We start from the raw sequence: 17,611 nt of genomic DNA, 5'->3' as shown, positions 1-17,611 counted from the left end.
ATCTGTGTTTATTTTTGATAACTGCACTATCTAAAGCAAAGAACTGAAAAGCAACATTTGCAGAATTCATGGTAAAAAACCCCAAATTATTCATCTCATGTCACCTTTAGAGATGGTAAACTGGTTAATGGACTTTACTCACACTTATCTTCACCTTCTTCAGATTATCAGTGGTGGTTCTGTGGTATTACCAAAAGGATTTACTTTTGTTTTTGCTATTAAGAGAAGCATAAATAATCTCTTTACAGGGTCCAGAGGAGTAGCTATGCTAAGAAATAAATTTTGGTATTCATTTTCTAGTCCACCTACATATATTCTGTGTAAGTAAGTTGTACAATTGCTCTGGATCAATTGGTTGCTAAAATTTCCCCTCATTTGTCTTCAAGAGTGGTGATTAGATGCATATAGAGGTTACAGCTAAATCTGAGTGGCAGTAAGCACTTGAAAGAAAATAGCTTATTTTCCAGAAGAATATTTACATGAGATGAAGCATAATGGAAAAAATGAGAGGGATAAAGGGGAGACCATTTCCTGCTGTGATGCAAGTAACTTCCAAACTAGTCATGCAAGAAGGATATGAATGCTTGATCACATTTAATTGTAGTTTTATCTTACACTTCACTATTTCAGGAATTTCCCATAATTCTTTACACAGTCTAATTGCATGTCTTAAAGTTCTCAGATTCTAAGCATCTAGAGAATGAAACTAGGGCAAGGAAGTGCTTTCCACCTTTGAGTACTCAGTGTAAGACCAAGGTAGACTGCGATTTGATGCTTCTGTGGTACCAACGGTCAACATGATCAAGAAGGCCAGTGTGATCAGTCTTTATTAGCCCCTGGTGTTTATTATCAGCCAGTGGCCCAGAGGCCACATGGACAAAGATTGTCCAGCTGGAGAACATGGAGGGATTCGTATTTCTGTCCTGTGTCTACATGCCCCACTGTAATTACACTAGGTAGAGCAGCTACCATTTTTCAACACTCCTTCACTCAGAGGCTGCCACAAGAGCTTCACAGACATCATCACCAGCTACATTAGCTGAGTGTGGCAGAGAGCTGAGCCTCTTCAGATGTGGGATGAAGGTGCATACACCCTCACAGGCACATCTAAGGAGCCAAAACCACAGGTTGTAACTAACTTCCCTGCAATGCTTACAGGAAAGCCAACCCTACAGTCACCTCCTGCTTTGCGTCAAGTGTTCTGCAGCTGGAGGCTGGGCAATAGCTGCCCACAGGGATGCTGCTGCAGAGCACAGGGCTTACCTGAGTGCATCAACCTCAGAAGTTCCTGCAGAACCTCCCTAGGTGTGAGTGGTGTTGGTATTGCTAATCCCCACAGGAGCACCTGTATGTACACCCCCATGCACACACACACACACACAGAGAACTGTTTCCTCTCCTCCTCACAGCCACACTATAACTTATCTGAATGGACACATTTCTGCCCCTCAAAGTCACAGAAAGTAAGACAATTCAAAAATGAAGTGGATTAGAAGAAAGTTCAAACCGTAATTATATAATACCTAATTATGACAAATAAATGCAGATATATAAGGGTTTGCCATTAGAAGTGCAGTTTTAGTGACCACAGTCTGAACTGTTTGACATTTCTCACAATCACTGCCACATATTTTGAAAATACTCAATTTTCTTCTCTATGAGGAAATCAGAGAGAGACAGATGTTCTAGTAACTAGCTCTCCACATTAATTTTTTCAAATTGTAACATGAACACATTCAAACTTCCGTAAAAACTGTGGGGGCTTTTTTTAAACATGATTAAAAGATAATAAATCCATTAAAATAATTAAATATGCTGAGCAAATCTGTTCTGGAAATAGTTCATAGGCTTACTGTGGTTTGTGATACCAAGCGAACATATGACAAAGGGGACTCTAATACACACTAAAGTGACCAGTAAACAAAATTTGCATCATGACTAGAACTGTTTTTTGCAACCAGTAGCAGTGATTATCCTAATCTTGTTCTGGGTTATAATGAACAGTCTTCATATTTTAATGACAAACTTCAGATTTATTTTTTCTCTTCAAGATTCTAATGTGCTCAAAACTTGTCTTAGCAGTGCCTGTTGAGCTAACATGTTCTAGGAGTGCATTTAATCATATGCAAAACACACACACTGTTTATCTGATGAGTAGATAGATATACTAATGTGACTTCTTGCACCCTACCGTTCACCCTTATCATTGCAGCAATTCTTATGTGTATCAATAGAAATGCACAGGTGGAGGCCACCAGGGGAGCTAAGAAACATGTGCCCCAGCGATGAAAGCAGAGAAGCAGAAGAAAGAGATACTTACTGGCAGATTGCTGCAATGCTTTAGGGGGAAATGCAGATTTTTCTAACTTTTACTTTTAAAACTGAACCAAAAGCTAGAAAAAAAGCACATCCAGAGAAACTCCAACCTACCAAAAAAACCCCCAACCAAACAAAAAACCCAACAAAAAAACCTCCAACTGAACAAAATTATCTCAATAGAAGAATACCAGTCAAAACACTTGTTCCTAAAATATATTGAACTCACTGAACAAGAAAGCAATCACTAAAGTGTCATTCAAAACGAAGAACAAAGTAATTGCTTCAATCTTCTACTTTAAAGTCCCAGTCCTAGAGTACTATATACTGGTAATTTGCAGGCAAAAATAAATAGATATCGCACACTCAAGATCAACTCCTCTTTAAAATGTTAATTTTGCTCATTTCTGTCATGGCTTTCTATATTTTCTGGATGTGAATCCAGATCAGAATTAACTACAAATCAAGCCAGAAGAGACCAGTAAGATGGCGAAGCCAAAAGCAGTCCTCACCAAAATGTACATGCAATTACATTAACAGAGGAATAAGGAATGTCACCTTTAAAGGTGACAGTAACACCCTAAGCAGCTACTTTCCTCATTAAACTTCCAATTCATACCCCCTGTAAAGGAAATATAATTTTTTATAATTTTCCTCACCTATTCCCGCACTCCAAGCAGCCTATAAAGGACATACAATAGCCTGCAATATTAAAGCACTTTAACTGTAAAAGCACTGAATTTGAGAATATTAAATGGGCAAGAGATGAAAACGCAAACAAGTAATTTATGCAAAAATTAATGAAAGTAATTTCTTTGGTTGAGATCTCTCAAATGACCTTAAGGCACTCTACATTTATTAATAAAGCTTTGTCTCTTGTCATTTCATACTTGTGCCCTCTCATGAGTTACAGATATGGGAATTCTGAAAGAAATCAGTTCTCATAAAGGTCTGCATTATTAAATAAAAAGTCTTCTGAACTCTCACTTGTGTCTTTCACTCACATTCTGAGTAAAGCCAATCTGACAGGCCGGCTACTCCAAAAGAAAAATCAAACAACCCAAGTCGATCAGAAACCTACCTGTCCCATTGGTTTCTTGTTTGCTTGTTTACCCCCATGAAAATACATACATCTAACTGCTTTCTTATTAGCTGAAACACACAATATAGTTTTAATTTAGTAATAATACATCAGAGTAGTCAAAGAATGTAATACATCTGTTACTGCTGCTCTCTATTAAAGCAGCAGAACAGAAAAGGGAAGCAACTAAATGCTAGTAAAACATAAGTAATCTGTGAGTAATGGACTACTTACAGTGGAACATCCAGTTATTTTTAATGTGGTTACGTGGAGTGTATCATAGTCAATGATTTTAGAAAATTACTCTATCTAAATGCAGTAGCATCATGGTTTGCCTAGCAATTCATTTAATCCAAATGTGGGGTCATAGCCTTCTACCAGACACAATAAAGCAGTACCTTTAAAAAAACCCCAAAACACATGACCAAAGCCAAACTTAGTTTTATTTTTCTTATTTACATATACAGAAGCTTTCGCATTAAAAAACTTAAAAACCAAATAATCTGTACATATAATACAGCAATTTAAGTCTCCATGAATAGAATCTTAAATTTTCAAGTCAATTTAAAAATCATTACATTAAATAAACCAGTATTAAAATCCAAAAAATGGGGATGAGGATGAAGAGGAAAATAATGACCACAAAACATTTGCACTCTGCCCTTCACATGTATCATTTATGCTCATTGAACGTCTGCTCTCAGTATAACTTGTAAAACCTCCAAATTCTGAGTTTCTTTCACTTGTCTGAAATAACTCCAATAGGGTCTGCAGTGATGAGCTACAAGTGCTTCTCTTCTCTTCAGGAACAGACAGTCCATCTGAATTCTTTACATGTAACTCCATATTCTGTTTCCGGGTTTCTCTTTTATTCTTTCTCAAATTAAGCTTCACTTTTCTGTGCAGCTTTCCAGACGGTGAACTGTGGGCAGTGCTGGCAGCTGATGCATTAAGTTCTTTGTTCACAGCAAGATCAGATACCTCAGCCTCCAGAACGACATTGTGCTGCATTTGTTGATGATTATCACATAAATCGTGATGTTTCTTGACAAATGTAGGATTGGCATCTGCTTTTTTCAAACACTTTGCTGGTAGAACTACTGAATTATTTAATTTTCGTTTTTGCTGGACTAAGTTTCTGTCTTTTTCACCAAAATCTGTAACTTGGGTATGAGAATATAAAGTACCTATTCCTTCCTGAAAACACTGTACGTTCTTTTTACTTTCATCTGGTTCCAGTATTTCCTTGCTGAACAGCTCAGCGGCTCGAGACAAGTTCTCTGTGTACACTTTGTCAGTTTTCTGAAGGGGCGGTTGTATGGAATTTGATGATACAACAGTCTCTCGTAACTTCAGAGCAGAGGAGCAATCAGTCTTAATATTTTCATTATTAATTCTGAATTTACTTTTTAGTTCTGAAGGTTGTGATGAGCGACAATAAAGAACTGAACAGACAGATGCAGAAACAGGGGTAGGTACTGGCACAGAATTTGGCTGTACTTCTGCAGGCTGGCGATCCAGTTTGAGAGCCTGCATTGCAGTATCCTTCCAGGAGTAAGTTTTCAAAGCAATGTGTTGCTTTTTCAGTCGCTCTTTCAGCTCATCTGGTCTGGTTATCTTTCCAATAATAGGAGAAAAACATCCTGTGCTACATTTTGTCCTACAATGAAATTGTTTAAAAATATTAGCAAACATAAAAACCCCATGCATACATAAATGTAACTCGATATGCAACTGATTCTAGAAAAGCATCTGAACTGACAAAGGGGCTTTTGTTTTGATTCCTCAAGGAAAGATATTTAGGGTAGCAACACACTATTTCTACAGGAGCAGAGTGCCTTATAGTTTTGATGTTTTCTTACTGATTTCTACAGCTCATGACATTGTTTTAAAAACACACAATGTAGTCTAGTATTTCAGAAAATCTCAATTTACAGTGGCATTAAGAACAAAAGAAGTTAGTTAATATAATGCAAGGACTATAAATACAAATATTCTATGATATTTAAACACAAAATTAACATGATTTTCTTGACAGGATCTCAAGCCTAACAACTCTGAGTATTTTGAAATCATAAAAGAAATAAAGGATTGATTTCATTAGTCTATCAGTTGTTTGATTCTACTTACATTTCCTTTGATTTCTCTAAGAATATCTTTACTTCTTCATTACTTGCCTTTTTTTAATAAACAAGAACATTATTCCTTATCTCCTGACTCATTTCCAAAAAATCAGAGCAACCTTGAGCAGTGTTACTGCTTCACATAACAAAGACCCTGGTGCCCACAGCCCAAAACACCAAACAAGCCTTTCTTACCCTTTAAAGCTCTTGAGCATAAAGAAAGGAACATTTGCTTCCTCTGTCTTGCACAGGCAGTACAGAAGCAAAGAGGTTTAGAGTACAGGTAGGAAGTTTTTCCACAAGTAAGGAGACCAGATTGACTAATTTGCTGTCCTTAGACTACTATGACAAATCATTCAGAACAAGATGTCTACACATTGCTGTCTTTCTGTTAGCAATAGCTCAGTTCAGGAGATTTTGTGTTACAGGAGCTGAAGATAAGTAGAACAACTTATGGCAACTTTCAGTCTCAACTTTCTCTGATGTCGTCTAAGTTCTGCTTTACAGAACTGATTTGCCACATAGAACCTCACTGAAATTTTCCATTATTTGCTTCAGCCTTAAAAACATGAATTTATCCTGTTCTATTCAGATCAAGAACTTCAAAACTATATCATTATGTTCAGTGTCCTGACTCGAAGTCTTTAGAATTTACAATATGTAACTCACCTTTTTATTTTTCCTGAATCATCATCTTTGTATGCAACAAACTCATAAACTAACTTCGAGATGATATCATCAACAACCTTATACTGTGTGCTTTGTGCAAAATTTCGGTGCCGTTCACTTTCAAGATGCTGCAATAAAGAAAAAACATGAACTAAATCTAATATGACAGATATCAATATACAAGTCAATAGCACAACAAGGAATCAAGCAAATATCGTTAATTTACCACCAGCATCTCTAAGGCATGAATTTCTAGTGCCTACAGATATCAGAGGTAGGTTTTAAACCTTGATTACTTCTTCTAATATGGGGAAAATACTAATTTGCTGGTAATTCAGAAAAATATTTTAAAATAAAAAATTACAGGGAAACCTCTGGTGATACCACATTATATGACAGTATCAAAGCATATACTTGACATTTCACATACTGTTTGCAGATCTTCATATTTCTTCCCACAACATTCACAATATCCTCTCTTTTTCTTGTCCTTCTGAGGAAACTGAGCAGGCATTCCACAATCCTTGTCACTGTTTATTTTGTTTCTGTTAAGAGAATATTAATGAGTCTTAAACATGGAACTGAGTGATCAACTTGCCCCTCACAGTATGTTCATTCTTACTCAATTAAAAAAAACACTACCAAAACAAACCTTTATGCCCCCTTAAACTATTTACATTATTTTAGTCAACACTTAAAAAACCTGAAGAGTTACAGTTATATTTAAAATCAAACAAACAAAACCCAGAAACATTTACTGCAAGAAGACAGGCAGACCCAGTGGAATTATATGTAAGCATAGAACATCCAGGTTAATATAGGCATAATGCTATCATTGACTCAGAATAAATAATACAAAATTGCTAAACAAATAAAAATCAAAGGGCATTTAGAAGTCTGTGCACAGCTGATAAAACCCAAAATAGGAAAAAAAAAAAAAATTAAGATTTTAACACCCACTGTTGGTTGTACGTAATTTTGAATATGCCGACCAAACGCCATTTTGTCCTGTTTTTATAGGTAAAAGGCTAAGTGGGAATGCAAAAAAAATGAACCTAAAGTTCGTCTTGGACATTAAAATATTAAGAGATTTTTAACAGCTGCTCATACTCTTCAGAATCCTCATCTGGGAAGAGCTACTGCTTGCTGCAATCCACTATTAAACCACCGACAGTTGAAATGCCAGCAGTAAAGCAAAGTCATCAAACTCTACCTCCTCTTGACTTCAAAGGAATAGTTCCATCTCGCTGTTACCCAAAAATCACTGACAGATTTTACCAAGTATCTGCATTGATGTAAGCTCAGGACTTTACATCTAAAAATCTGTCTTGAAAAATCTCTAGCTTACAAAGCATAGCAATGCTTAACATTAACACCCTGCCCCGGCATTCCTTGGGGTCCCCAGGCCAGTGAACTCTAATGTGTGCTTTAACTGCCACACCAGCCTTCACACCTTCCCTCCAGAACACAGCAAACATCACAGAGAACCAGTAAAGCAGGATAGAAGCGATACAATGGATCATCTGAAGACTGAACAAGTCTGCAGGTCTTGCCCAATGCAGAAGCAAGTAGAACTAACAACTTTGCTTCAACAAGTTTTTCTCCCAGGTAGAGACCAAACAAGTGAACATTCCCCCCCACCCCTCCCAAAACTGACATTGGTCACATTCACCTGCTGAGTATGAAACATTCTCCCACGTAAACATCTCTTTGGTAAGTGCCCATGTGAAGTATTAATTAGGAATATTTATTCAAACATAAATCCTGAAATTTTTAATATATCATATTCCTTAATCCATCTAAACAAAAACTGCCTTTTTGTTTTTTTAATTCTTTAAAAAGAATGGGCTTTTCCAACATCCTCTAAAGAGACACAAACAGAAATTGCCTTACTAATACAGCAGTAACCCCTGCAATATACATTTTTTGCCTTTTCATACTGCCACCTTCCTTGTAATTATTAAAAAAAAAAAAAAAAAAGGCGCACCATGGCAATATCAGCTGAAACCTCCAGCACTGTATTACAATCAAGCAAGACTGGACAAAACTGTGGAGAAGCCACTTCATATTCATAAAGAAAACAGATATCACAGCTATGTAAGTCTTCAGCCCCAAGGACAGAAAGGCAGCAACTCACTAAACACAGTAAATTCCACATATAGCAAACCTGCCCCCCACCTAAATATATTTAGTCTCTCACAAAAATCAATTTTAGAAGTCAATGAAAAAAACAGGCAGAAAAAAAATTTAAAACTGATTCACAAAAAACAGTTAATTAAGACTGTTAAATAGTTTCAAATCATAAAATTGATTTGCTGAAGTTCTAACTGTATTTGTAGTGTTCAAATCGAGCCTGAATGCCAAAATGTATTACATAAATACTTGCTGTTAAGCCAGCTGCAATTCCACTGGACAGCTGGCATCCACTTTTCATCTTTGAAGAGCTGAAGCAGTATTAGCAGTCTATCTAATTTCTATAAATTATCAACAATATACACTCTTTATCAACAATGGGTGAGCACTGTGATTGAATATCACTGCTTTAAAAAATTCAACTACTTATTTCAGCACTATATGGACAAATTCAAAAGAAGTCTTGAGAAACATACTTCCTGTGAAATACTTACTGAACAGCATCCAAGATGAGGACAAAGAAGAAACCAGTGGGAGAAAGGAGAGAAATATCTTATGCTGACCCACAGTGAAAGGTGAAGGCCACATATTTGGATGTATGCATCTGTATGCCCAAAAAAAGGACTAAAGACAGGATAAAGAGGGTGCAGACGGAAAGACACCAACAGTGCAGCAGATACATTGATGAGACATGGCTAATAGTCCAACAGTATTAAACAGCACAGAAAATTAGAGGTTGAGAAATTATTTTAGAACACAATTAGTCATAGAATAATTCAGAGAACAACTGTCTTCTCTATCCACACCTCAATAAAATAAAATTTTCAACAAACCTTTCCTTAGACTGAGTTTGCTTTTGACCAGGATACTTCTTATCCACCTCAAATGGACTATATGGTTTTGGAACACAATAGTTCAGAAATGGAAAACTCAGTAACTGCAGATAAAATGGTCGGTACTGGCTGTATTAACAGAAAACAAGTGCAAGAGAAACATCAAAAATGGAAAAAGAGCTTCATTGCATACATTACTCCAGGTCCAAAATCTTGAACGAGTGTTTCTCTTTTACATATGACATACACAGAATGCTAAACAGACAAATATCTTAGAATAAGTAATTCATTTCTTTCTTGATACTTTCCTTCAGTTTCCACAGCTGTCTTACACATTCCTCAGGATATGACTTGTGTGCCTATTAGTTGTTGTGAGCTGGGTAACCAATAAACCCAATAACAATTTGGACAACAGGGCATTTGTGCTCCTGAGAAGTAGCTACAGCAGTTCACAACATCCAATGCTTTTTTAAAATTTATTTTATCATTTTCTTAAAAAAAAACCCCTCACCATTCAAAATATAAAAACTTTTTCATTTTTCAGAAAAACAATATCCCTGTACACCACTGTACTTTCAGAGATACCAGAACTAGCAACCATACCAGTGCTCTGAAAAGATTAAGAACTTCCAAAATGGGACATGTCAAAAATTCAAATACTGAATAATCAGTTGACTGAAATGCTGATGGCAGAGTTCAGTCTGATTTTTTTCCCCCACAATACTATTATAAGGTACTCAGGCAAAACTACAAGAACAAGTCTGAAAAACATAATACAAGAGTGAAGCATCACCTTCTGCTTCTGAACTGTTACTTACATTGCACAAACATTAAAAAACATTATGTTACATAAAAATTTAGAAGTGTTTCAAGTGTTTTCACCACCTTGGGAAACTCACATATATTTTTATATTAATTTCGTATCCTTAGAACTCTGTTGGTCCAGTTCTCCCCACTATCCCCACATCCCTCATACCTATTGGACCAATTCATAGTGTACAATCCAGGTTTACATGTCTTTTCAATTCAGAAAGTGTCAGAGAAATTAGGTCAAAGATTTCAGTGCTTATAAACAACACCATAATTCAGAAGTTACTTAGGAATTTAAAGGTGCAAATTATGCTGTGCAGAACCAAACTTTTTTTACAATTCATTGTTCTTTCAACTTCTGGCTAACTGGCATTTTCTTACACAAGAAAGACTGATTACAGGACCAAAAAGATGTGAAAATTTTCAAAGCTCAAAGTATCAGACCTCACGCTAGAGTGGATATTGAAATCAGATTAACAGCTTGTAATTTTTCCTTTTAAAAAGAAATGATTGAACAGGAAATTAAACCAGTTTCAATTAATTATTTTAACTAACAACTTCACTTTCCTTACATCTAAAGAGTCTCAGCAGGAGATGAATGTAATTGAGTTGGAACCACAGGAGTGGAATTTAGTATGCAAAGTTTTGGATCTAAGGAAAGATTTAAAGGTTCAAGATTCCCTTTCATTCCTTGGTAGGAAAAAACCCAAAGAACCCACTCTCATGATCTACAAACTGGAGTTATCTGTTAACTTGCCACTTCCTTCACCTGCTGAAAATATTCCCTACGATACTACTACTTGCTCAATCTCATTTGGTGGCTAAAGACATTTGTATGCCATTTTAAGGGGGGAGTACACTTGACATCTAAAGTCAGGAAGTTGCAAGGAATTGAGATTTAAGGATGCAGTTCCTCAAGTAATTCTGAATTACTCAGTTTGAGAACCACATTACTAAATGCATTAAGGGAACACTTACCAACTCCTGTCTTCCACCCTGATAAATGGACTTTTCAATCTACCTGCTCAAAGGGGGAGAAAAGGAAATCAATAGAGAAATACTTTTCATCATTTATCAAGTTGCTCCAGTAGTTTAATAAATAAGCAGACTTTATTTTAGAACTCATTATGTACAAGTTTTGACAAACTCTTGATTTCCACAAAATCTCTCTACATGCTTCTCTTGGACATACAAATTGGAGTACAGCACCACATTTGACCACAGAAGAACTGCAACACATTTCTAAACATTCAGAAAATAAATCAAGCCAGAAACCTCTAAAATTATTGAAGTACTTACTTTTTGACTTTTGAGCAGTAACATGTTTTCCCTATTGAAAAAAGAGAGATGGTATAAAATCCCTGTGAGTATTATTTGCACTGTACTTGAAGACTTAGCTGTAGATAATTTAAGTTATGAGAGTCTCTCTGTGTTAATCATGTCTTCACACATTCATGATGAATTTTTAAGGAAACTAAGCTCATTAGTACTTTGAAACAAAACAACATGTTTCACAAAGAAATATTTCTTGCTACACTGACAAAAGAAGTGCTCTCCTTCAGATGCCTCAACTTATTTTTTCTAAAAGCAAATCAAAACAAAGAAACACAGAAAGGTAAATTAACACACTTACTTCCTCTCCACCCTGAAAATACCTTGCCATGGTTGAAAGTTAAGTCTTTGATACAGATAACATTTTTACAACACTTTGTAAATCCTAATTAACTGTAAGCTGCAAAATGCCACCAAAACCTGTAGAAGAGCAAGTATTTCCAATTAAACAACTCTTTTCATTTGAATGGATTTACACAGGCTGTGTCTTTTACTATTTTTAGCAATGAAGACTAAAATTTAAAGGAATATTTTGTCTTCAGAAAAAAGTAAAGTCTACATTCAAGTATCAGCTGTTAAATGTAATTGATTCTGGTAAAAGTACAAACCCATTTTATACTATTTGCAAAAAAAACCTCACCCATTTATCCACAAACACAGTGATGATTTGGCAGAGGATTTTACGTGGCCTCAAGAACTAGCAAATATTACATTCCAAAGCAACGTGACACACGCTGGGTAGTTTGGTTCCTTTTATTTAGCAGACCCCATGGCTAAACTAGACAATTGTACAAATTACAGAGCAACTGCAGATGGAGCACAGAGGAGCTACAAGCTTTAATGCCTCACTACATCATAGACTAAAAACCTGAGAAAAGGGGGTTTTCACTCCCCAAATCCACATACTTGGCAAATTAGCTCCAAGATGCTTGATGATAATTCTCTATGAGGGAAGAGCTGCAGACTCCTTAGGGAGACAGCTTTTCAAGCAAACAACTATGATTTTTCAAAATGAAAGAATTTCTAATTACTGTGTCACAGGGAAAATTATAAAAGGCAATGTAGAAACTATGTACATCACACTAAAACAACAATACATTTTATTAATTACTTTTGAGCCATGCAGAATGGAAATTTCAGATAGTTCAGCACTTTTGACTCTTAGATATCCTTTGCAAGAACACTGCTCTACACCCTATGGAATCAATGCTACTAATAAAGTTGTTTTTAAATAATGTTGAAATATACAGCAAATACTCTGTAATATCAAAGATAGTTTTTAAATCAATTCACAAGACATACTAGTCAGTGAAAAACTGAGAATGAGCAACACCTTCATTAAAATAAAATCTACAAGCTTCACAGTAGGCAGTCCTCAGTACTTTAGTACTTAGTGTTTCCTTAGGTAACAAAACAAATGGCATTTTTATAAATGGCAGAGAGGCACTTACCACATCTTTAGACGAACCCCCTCCTCTTTTGATTAAATAGAGCTCCCTTTTCTTTTGTTCAATGCAATTTTTAACGTCTGGCAAAAAGTGGGAGAATTACACTCAGTTGACTCAATTTTTGTATGTCTGACATAACTTATAATATTTTGAATTCAACAAAAGACCTGTTCAATGAATGTTACATGTTGAAGTCAGGCTTCATCTAATAAAAATATTTACCATCAATATGAAGTATCTTCACTCCCCAACTCAGAGCATTGGACAGTATACTACCAGAGGGGATTAAGTCCTGCAAGCAATAAATTACATTAATAATCTTAAACAATGCATAGTAATTACTTAAAATAATTTAAAATATAACTTATAATATGAAAGCTGAGATTAAAATGCAGGTGGTTTGCTTCTAGCCAAAAGAACATCAGTCTCCTACACTCCTCTTCTGTCTCTCTCTGTATTACAGCACCTCACCATCAAAAGAACACATTTAACCTTCAGAAAACAAAAACTGTTTTTTATGGTCATATTTTACAGCAAGATCTGAAGACCGTGAATATATACATTAATTTTATGAGCACCTCTTAAATGCTAGCTATATTAGTAATCCTAACAAATGTTACTACTTGTCCTAAGACTCTGCAGACCTTCAATTCTTCAGAAGTACACAGAAAACATACCTGACACTTCACTTAGGACAATCCCTGAACTTCTGACTGAGTATTCTGTGACTGACTTCATTCTAGAACCACTAAGACTACTTATGCTACTGCTCCTTTTCTAGAAAAACAAACCACCAAGGCTCTGAAACACAAGTTTGCTGATTATTTGGCTTACCTGTTCTTTGATTGCTTTTTCAACCAAGGACTTTCCTCTGCTCATACGTACCTACATTAAAACAGAAACACATTTATAGTAGGAGAAATAATTCACATTGCTCTTAACAAATACAGATGTTAGCTACAAGGGTCTCCTGTTCATTCTGCTGCCAATTTTTCAATTATGTGCATCTTTCTCACAGGCTTATGGTGGGGAAAAGACCCAAAACCAAAAAACCCCAACAAGTAATCATTTTCGGCCAAAGAAGTCCACTGCAATGTTAGTGCTGGAACAAAGCAGATGGTAGGAATAAGCAGCCAGTGACACAGACACCAAAAGATGAGGTTTCATCAGCTAGGCTTGTGAAAATTATAGTCATGAATATAATCACAGTCTCTGTCTTATCCCCTGCTTTTCAATCACCACTGCATTTCGTTTTTCTACTTTTTGCTGCTCATTCATAATGAGCTGCCTTTACCTACCCAGGTTGTTGGCAAAATGAGGTGACTTCACCCATGCAATACAAAGACCAGCCTGCAGCCTGGTCATATTTCTAAATAAGCACCATATATATAGTACAGCTAATGATTTTCAAAGGACAAAGACTTGCTCATGTAAGAAACTTCACATAAACCTGCATAAATTCAGATAACAACTGTTGCAATTAATGGGATCCCCTAAGAAAGAGGTCAGAAAAACTTAATAGTCATAATGCTCAATTTTATTCCTACTACTATCAGAGAGTGTTTCTGCAGATATCAGCATTAACAACACCAAATCAGCCAGATTTTAATAGGCTGTGTTGCTAAAGAGACAGAAATCACTGGACGTCATCATATGCCTGATCCAGCTGGCAAACACGATATCAATGTTGTAAGTCAGACATAGTAAATTAGAACATATTTTAGTATACTCTTCTTATGTGCAAAAATGGATTCTTTTCAAAATAAGTTCCAAAAACTTTGCTGAATTAGTCTGAGTTAGTTAAGTTTAACAAGTTAGCCTGCATAAATGTAAAAGAAAGTTTGTAAGAAAAATCCTTATTCACCCAAGGAACTGCTGCCACCTTTAGGAAGCAAAATCGGAGAACAACTGTGAGAGCAAATCCCGTGGATTGCACCTGATTTGCAGTATTACTACTAAGAAACTTACTGTATCTGCTATCTTAAATGAACTGCCATCATGTCGATCTTTTCGGTTGCTAGGATGAGGTGAACCATTTCCTCCATTAGGTGCAGATTCTGGACTAGGAACAGGAGAAATCTGACCAAGAGTTGGTGCAAATTTTGCCTCCTTTTTATTAGTCACCAGATAGTTGATATCTTTACTAAGAAAACTCTCCACTCTCTAAATACAAAGATATAAAACAAATAATTTTTTCAGGACAATAGATCAGTAACTCAATTTTACATTGAATATTTTAAAGGAAAGTGATAAAACTTCTAAAACAAGGAAGTTCAAAAACACTGAGCAAGAAAATATTTTCTACATGTCTGGATGACAATTAACTTGTACTAGCATCTTACCAGTCACAAATTCTAATTAAAATTTCTTAATCTTGTAATAATTATTAAAAGATCTTTCTTTGTTATGATTATTACTATTTTTAATACCTACCTGTAATACTTTCGAATTACAAGAATGCAAGCACTGCATTAAGGAATAACATATTAATTTAAGGAAAACAACTCTAATTTTATGTAACAGAAATTAGAGAGAGGTGTTCAGCGAAACTTAAAGACAGGTGTTTGCAAATGTGATTTACAGTCTGCAAGAAGCAATAAATTTACTGAGTTTAGAACCAGCAGAAAAACTAAAATTTCAGGATAGCTACCATGATTCACAGCTACAGTTTCCATAGCATTTCTCAAAAAAGTTTTAAGTAGATTCATATTATCATACCCAGCAATATGAAAATGTCATTCTGAGTTTACTCCTCCATTTTGCTCCTTCAGTCTCTTTCAAGGCCAACTACAGTGTGATCAACAGCTATCTGCCTTGTTATTTCATGTCAGATTGTATAGTTTGAGGTATTTTCCTCTTTTCCACTAATCAGTGAGGAAAGCACAAATCACACAGCTTGAAACTCTGCCTTTCAATTCTGCTCTATGGATCTTTTACAGAAAGAGGATATACAGAGAGAGGCACTTCTAAGTGCCCTCCACTTGCTTGTATGAAAGACCTCCTTCCATACAGAAAGGAGAATTAGGAAAAAAATTAGTAAGACACCTATAAAACTTATTGTTTAAGTAAGAGTATTCAAAAACAGTCACTAAAATACCCTGTGCAAAACATTGTTAGTGAAGCTGCTAACTTACAGAAAACATATACAAAATTCTTCCTTTAGTCTCTTTCAGGTTCAACTGCGCACTATCAGTTGTAACATGTAAACATGTCAATATAGTCAGAAGCAGCAGAAGAAAAATCACCTCGACCAATAAAACCTATGAATTTGGCTAAAATTTTAAGCCAAGTGAATAATCAACTAAAACAAAACTTCCTAATAAGAAGTTTTGTTCCAATCAGGAAAGCAGCTTCTCTTGAAAGCCCACTGAATATCTGTTGATAAGCTCATTATCTGGATTAAAGTTTAAGACAAACATAGAAAAATAAGATACCATCTCAGATAACTACAAATAACATTAAAATGCAATTACAAAGAACACAAAAAAGTCATTCCACATGTGCACATTTCCTTTTAGGTTCATGTAAGCCTCTCATTAACTTACCCCTCCCAGCTCTTTGAGGTCCTTTCCTAACTTTTCAGAGATCACATTTGATGGGATATCGAGGTAAAACACCTTCCCAGTGAGCGGCTTAAATTTGAGTTTCTCTGGTTTTCCTGTGTCTTTCTTCACATTCTTCAGGGAAGATCTTATCTTTTCTGGTTTTGCTTGTATTACATCTTCTGGGGAAAGAAGGAAAAAAAAAAAACCCAGGCAATTTAAACAGAACTGGACCTTGGTTTTATTTTTGAAAGGGAAAAATCCTAAATTATGGAAATGGATGGACCAAGCCTCCACAGAAAGGCTTGGGCTGGAAGGGACCTTAGAGATATTTAATTTCAACCTCTCTGCCATAAGCTTCTCTTTTGGAGAAGCTCAAGACAATGAGAGCTGCCACAGGAAGTGAACAGGCCTCTTCCTTCCCTGAAACAGTTCTAGATAGGAAAGGGAGCACAACCACTACTCATGCTGCAAAATCCTCTAAGGCTTATCAGCACACTACCGCAGGAACAGCAGTCAATTTTGCAGGATCTGGAAGACAAAAAAACCTAGAGAAATAAGAAAATAAGGAGACAGGCTGGTGCAACTGATCTAGAATCTAAAGAGAAAAGATGGATGATAAGCAAGTGTGCAAGGAAAATTCTGTAGATGATCACGGATCAAATACAGAGTTATATTTACCACACGCATGGCAGGGCTGTTTAAAAATTAACACTCTAAACACTGGAATTAATATTGGAGCACGCAGATTAAACCTCTCAGGGATAATCAAAAGTTTGGAGCGCATTAACAGGACTGCAATAGCAATGAAGAGTCTCGCAAAGGGGGTGTGTTCTCACACCTTGGGCCTAAGGAGCCCTCCATACAAATACCAGAGAAGCCCAGGGGGAGCAGCGGCCCGGCCATTTCCCACACGCCCGGGACACACTTTTACAAGTACCTCCCGGAGGCACAAAGGGCCCTTCCAGCCGCCCCCGCCCGCAGCGCCAGCCCGAGGGCGGCCGGGGCCCAAGCCCGGCACGAGGCGGGCGGCGGCGCCTCACGGCCCCAACCGGGATGGCGGCACCGGCTGAGAAAGGCCCGAACGGCGGCAGCTCCCCCGCGCTGCCCACAGCCCCCCGCCGCTTACGGGGACGCGCTCCTTTGTCGGCGGCCTCGGCAGCGCTCGGCTTCATCTTCCCGCGGAGTCACATCGTGCTCTGCTCCGCCGGCACCCCCGATCGACACAGACACTCCACACCGCCTTCCCGCCTCCGCCACAGCGGCCGCTGCGCCCTCACCAACCGCCCGCGCGGGCCGGGCCCCTCCCGCCGAGGGGCGGGCG

General features: G+C 36.9%; 1 protein-coding gene across 3 annotated transcripts; it reads right to left on the bottom strand.

Moving 5' to 3' along the window:
• Nucleotides 1–3,815: 3,815 nt before the first annotated feature.
• On the bottom strand, nucleotides 3,816–17,590 carry DBF4 (DBF4 zinc finger). 3 transcript variants are annotated; one of them, XM_059842726.1, is made up of 12 exons: nucleotides 17,417–17,590; nucleotides 16,291–16,469; nucleotides 14,714–14,908; nucleotides 13,580–13,630; nucleotides 12,968–13,037; nucleotides 12,749–12,825; nucleotides 11,265–11,295; nucleotides 10,944–10,989; nucleotides 9,156–9,284; nucleotides 6,620–6,734; nucleotides 6,190–6,317; nucleotides 3,816–5,057 (listed from the first exon to the last, which is right to left on the bottom strand). In XM_059842726.1, the coding sequence occupies exons 1-12, from the start codon at nucleotides 17,460–17,462 to the stop codon at nucleotides 3,992–3,994; spliced, it is 2,133 nt and encodes a 710-aa protein (XP_059698709.1). In that variant the 5' UTR covers nucleotides 17,463–17,590; the 3' UTR covers nucleotides 3,816–3,991. The 3 variants fall into 3 exon arrangements, with proteins under 3 accessions (XP_059698709.1, XP_059698718.1, XP_059698728.1); XM_059842735.1 differs by having other exon boundaries at nucleotides 10,944–10,986; XM_059842745.1 differs by having other exon boundaries at nucleotides 16,291–16,466.
• Between the last annotated feature and the right edge of the window lie 21 nt (nucleotides 17,591–17,611).

Source organism: Haemorhous mexicanus, chromosome 1, assembly GCF_027477595.1.
Source record: "Haemorhous mexicanus isolate bHaeMex1 chromosome 1, bHaeMex1.pri, whole genome shotgun sequence".
Classification (NCBI taxonomy): domain Eukaryota; kingdom Metazoa; phylum Chordata; class Aves; order Passeriformes; family Fringillidae; genus Haemorhous; species Haemorhous mexicanus.
This window is presented reverse-complemented; position numbering and strand designations above follow the sequence as displayed.

What these genes read in the sequence shown, in the direction of transcription:
- DBF4 (XM_059842726.1), bottom strand. Translation starts at nt 17,462, where the DNA reads ATGAAGCCGAGCGCTGCCGAGGCCGCCGACAAAGGAGCGCGTCCCC. An exon ending in CGACAAAGGAGCGCGTCCCC is followed by an intron (nt 16,470 to 17,416) that starts GTAAGCGGCGGG and finishes TTCTTTCCCCAG; the next exon opens with AAGATGTAATACAAGCAAAA. An exon ending in AGGGTGGAAGACAGGAGTTG is followed by an intron (nt 9,285 to 10,943) that starts GTAAGTGTTCCC and finishes CTGTTAATACAG; the next exon opens with CCAGTACCGACCATTTTATC.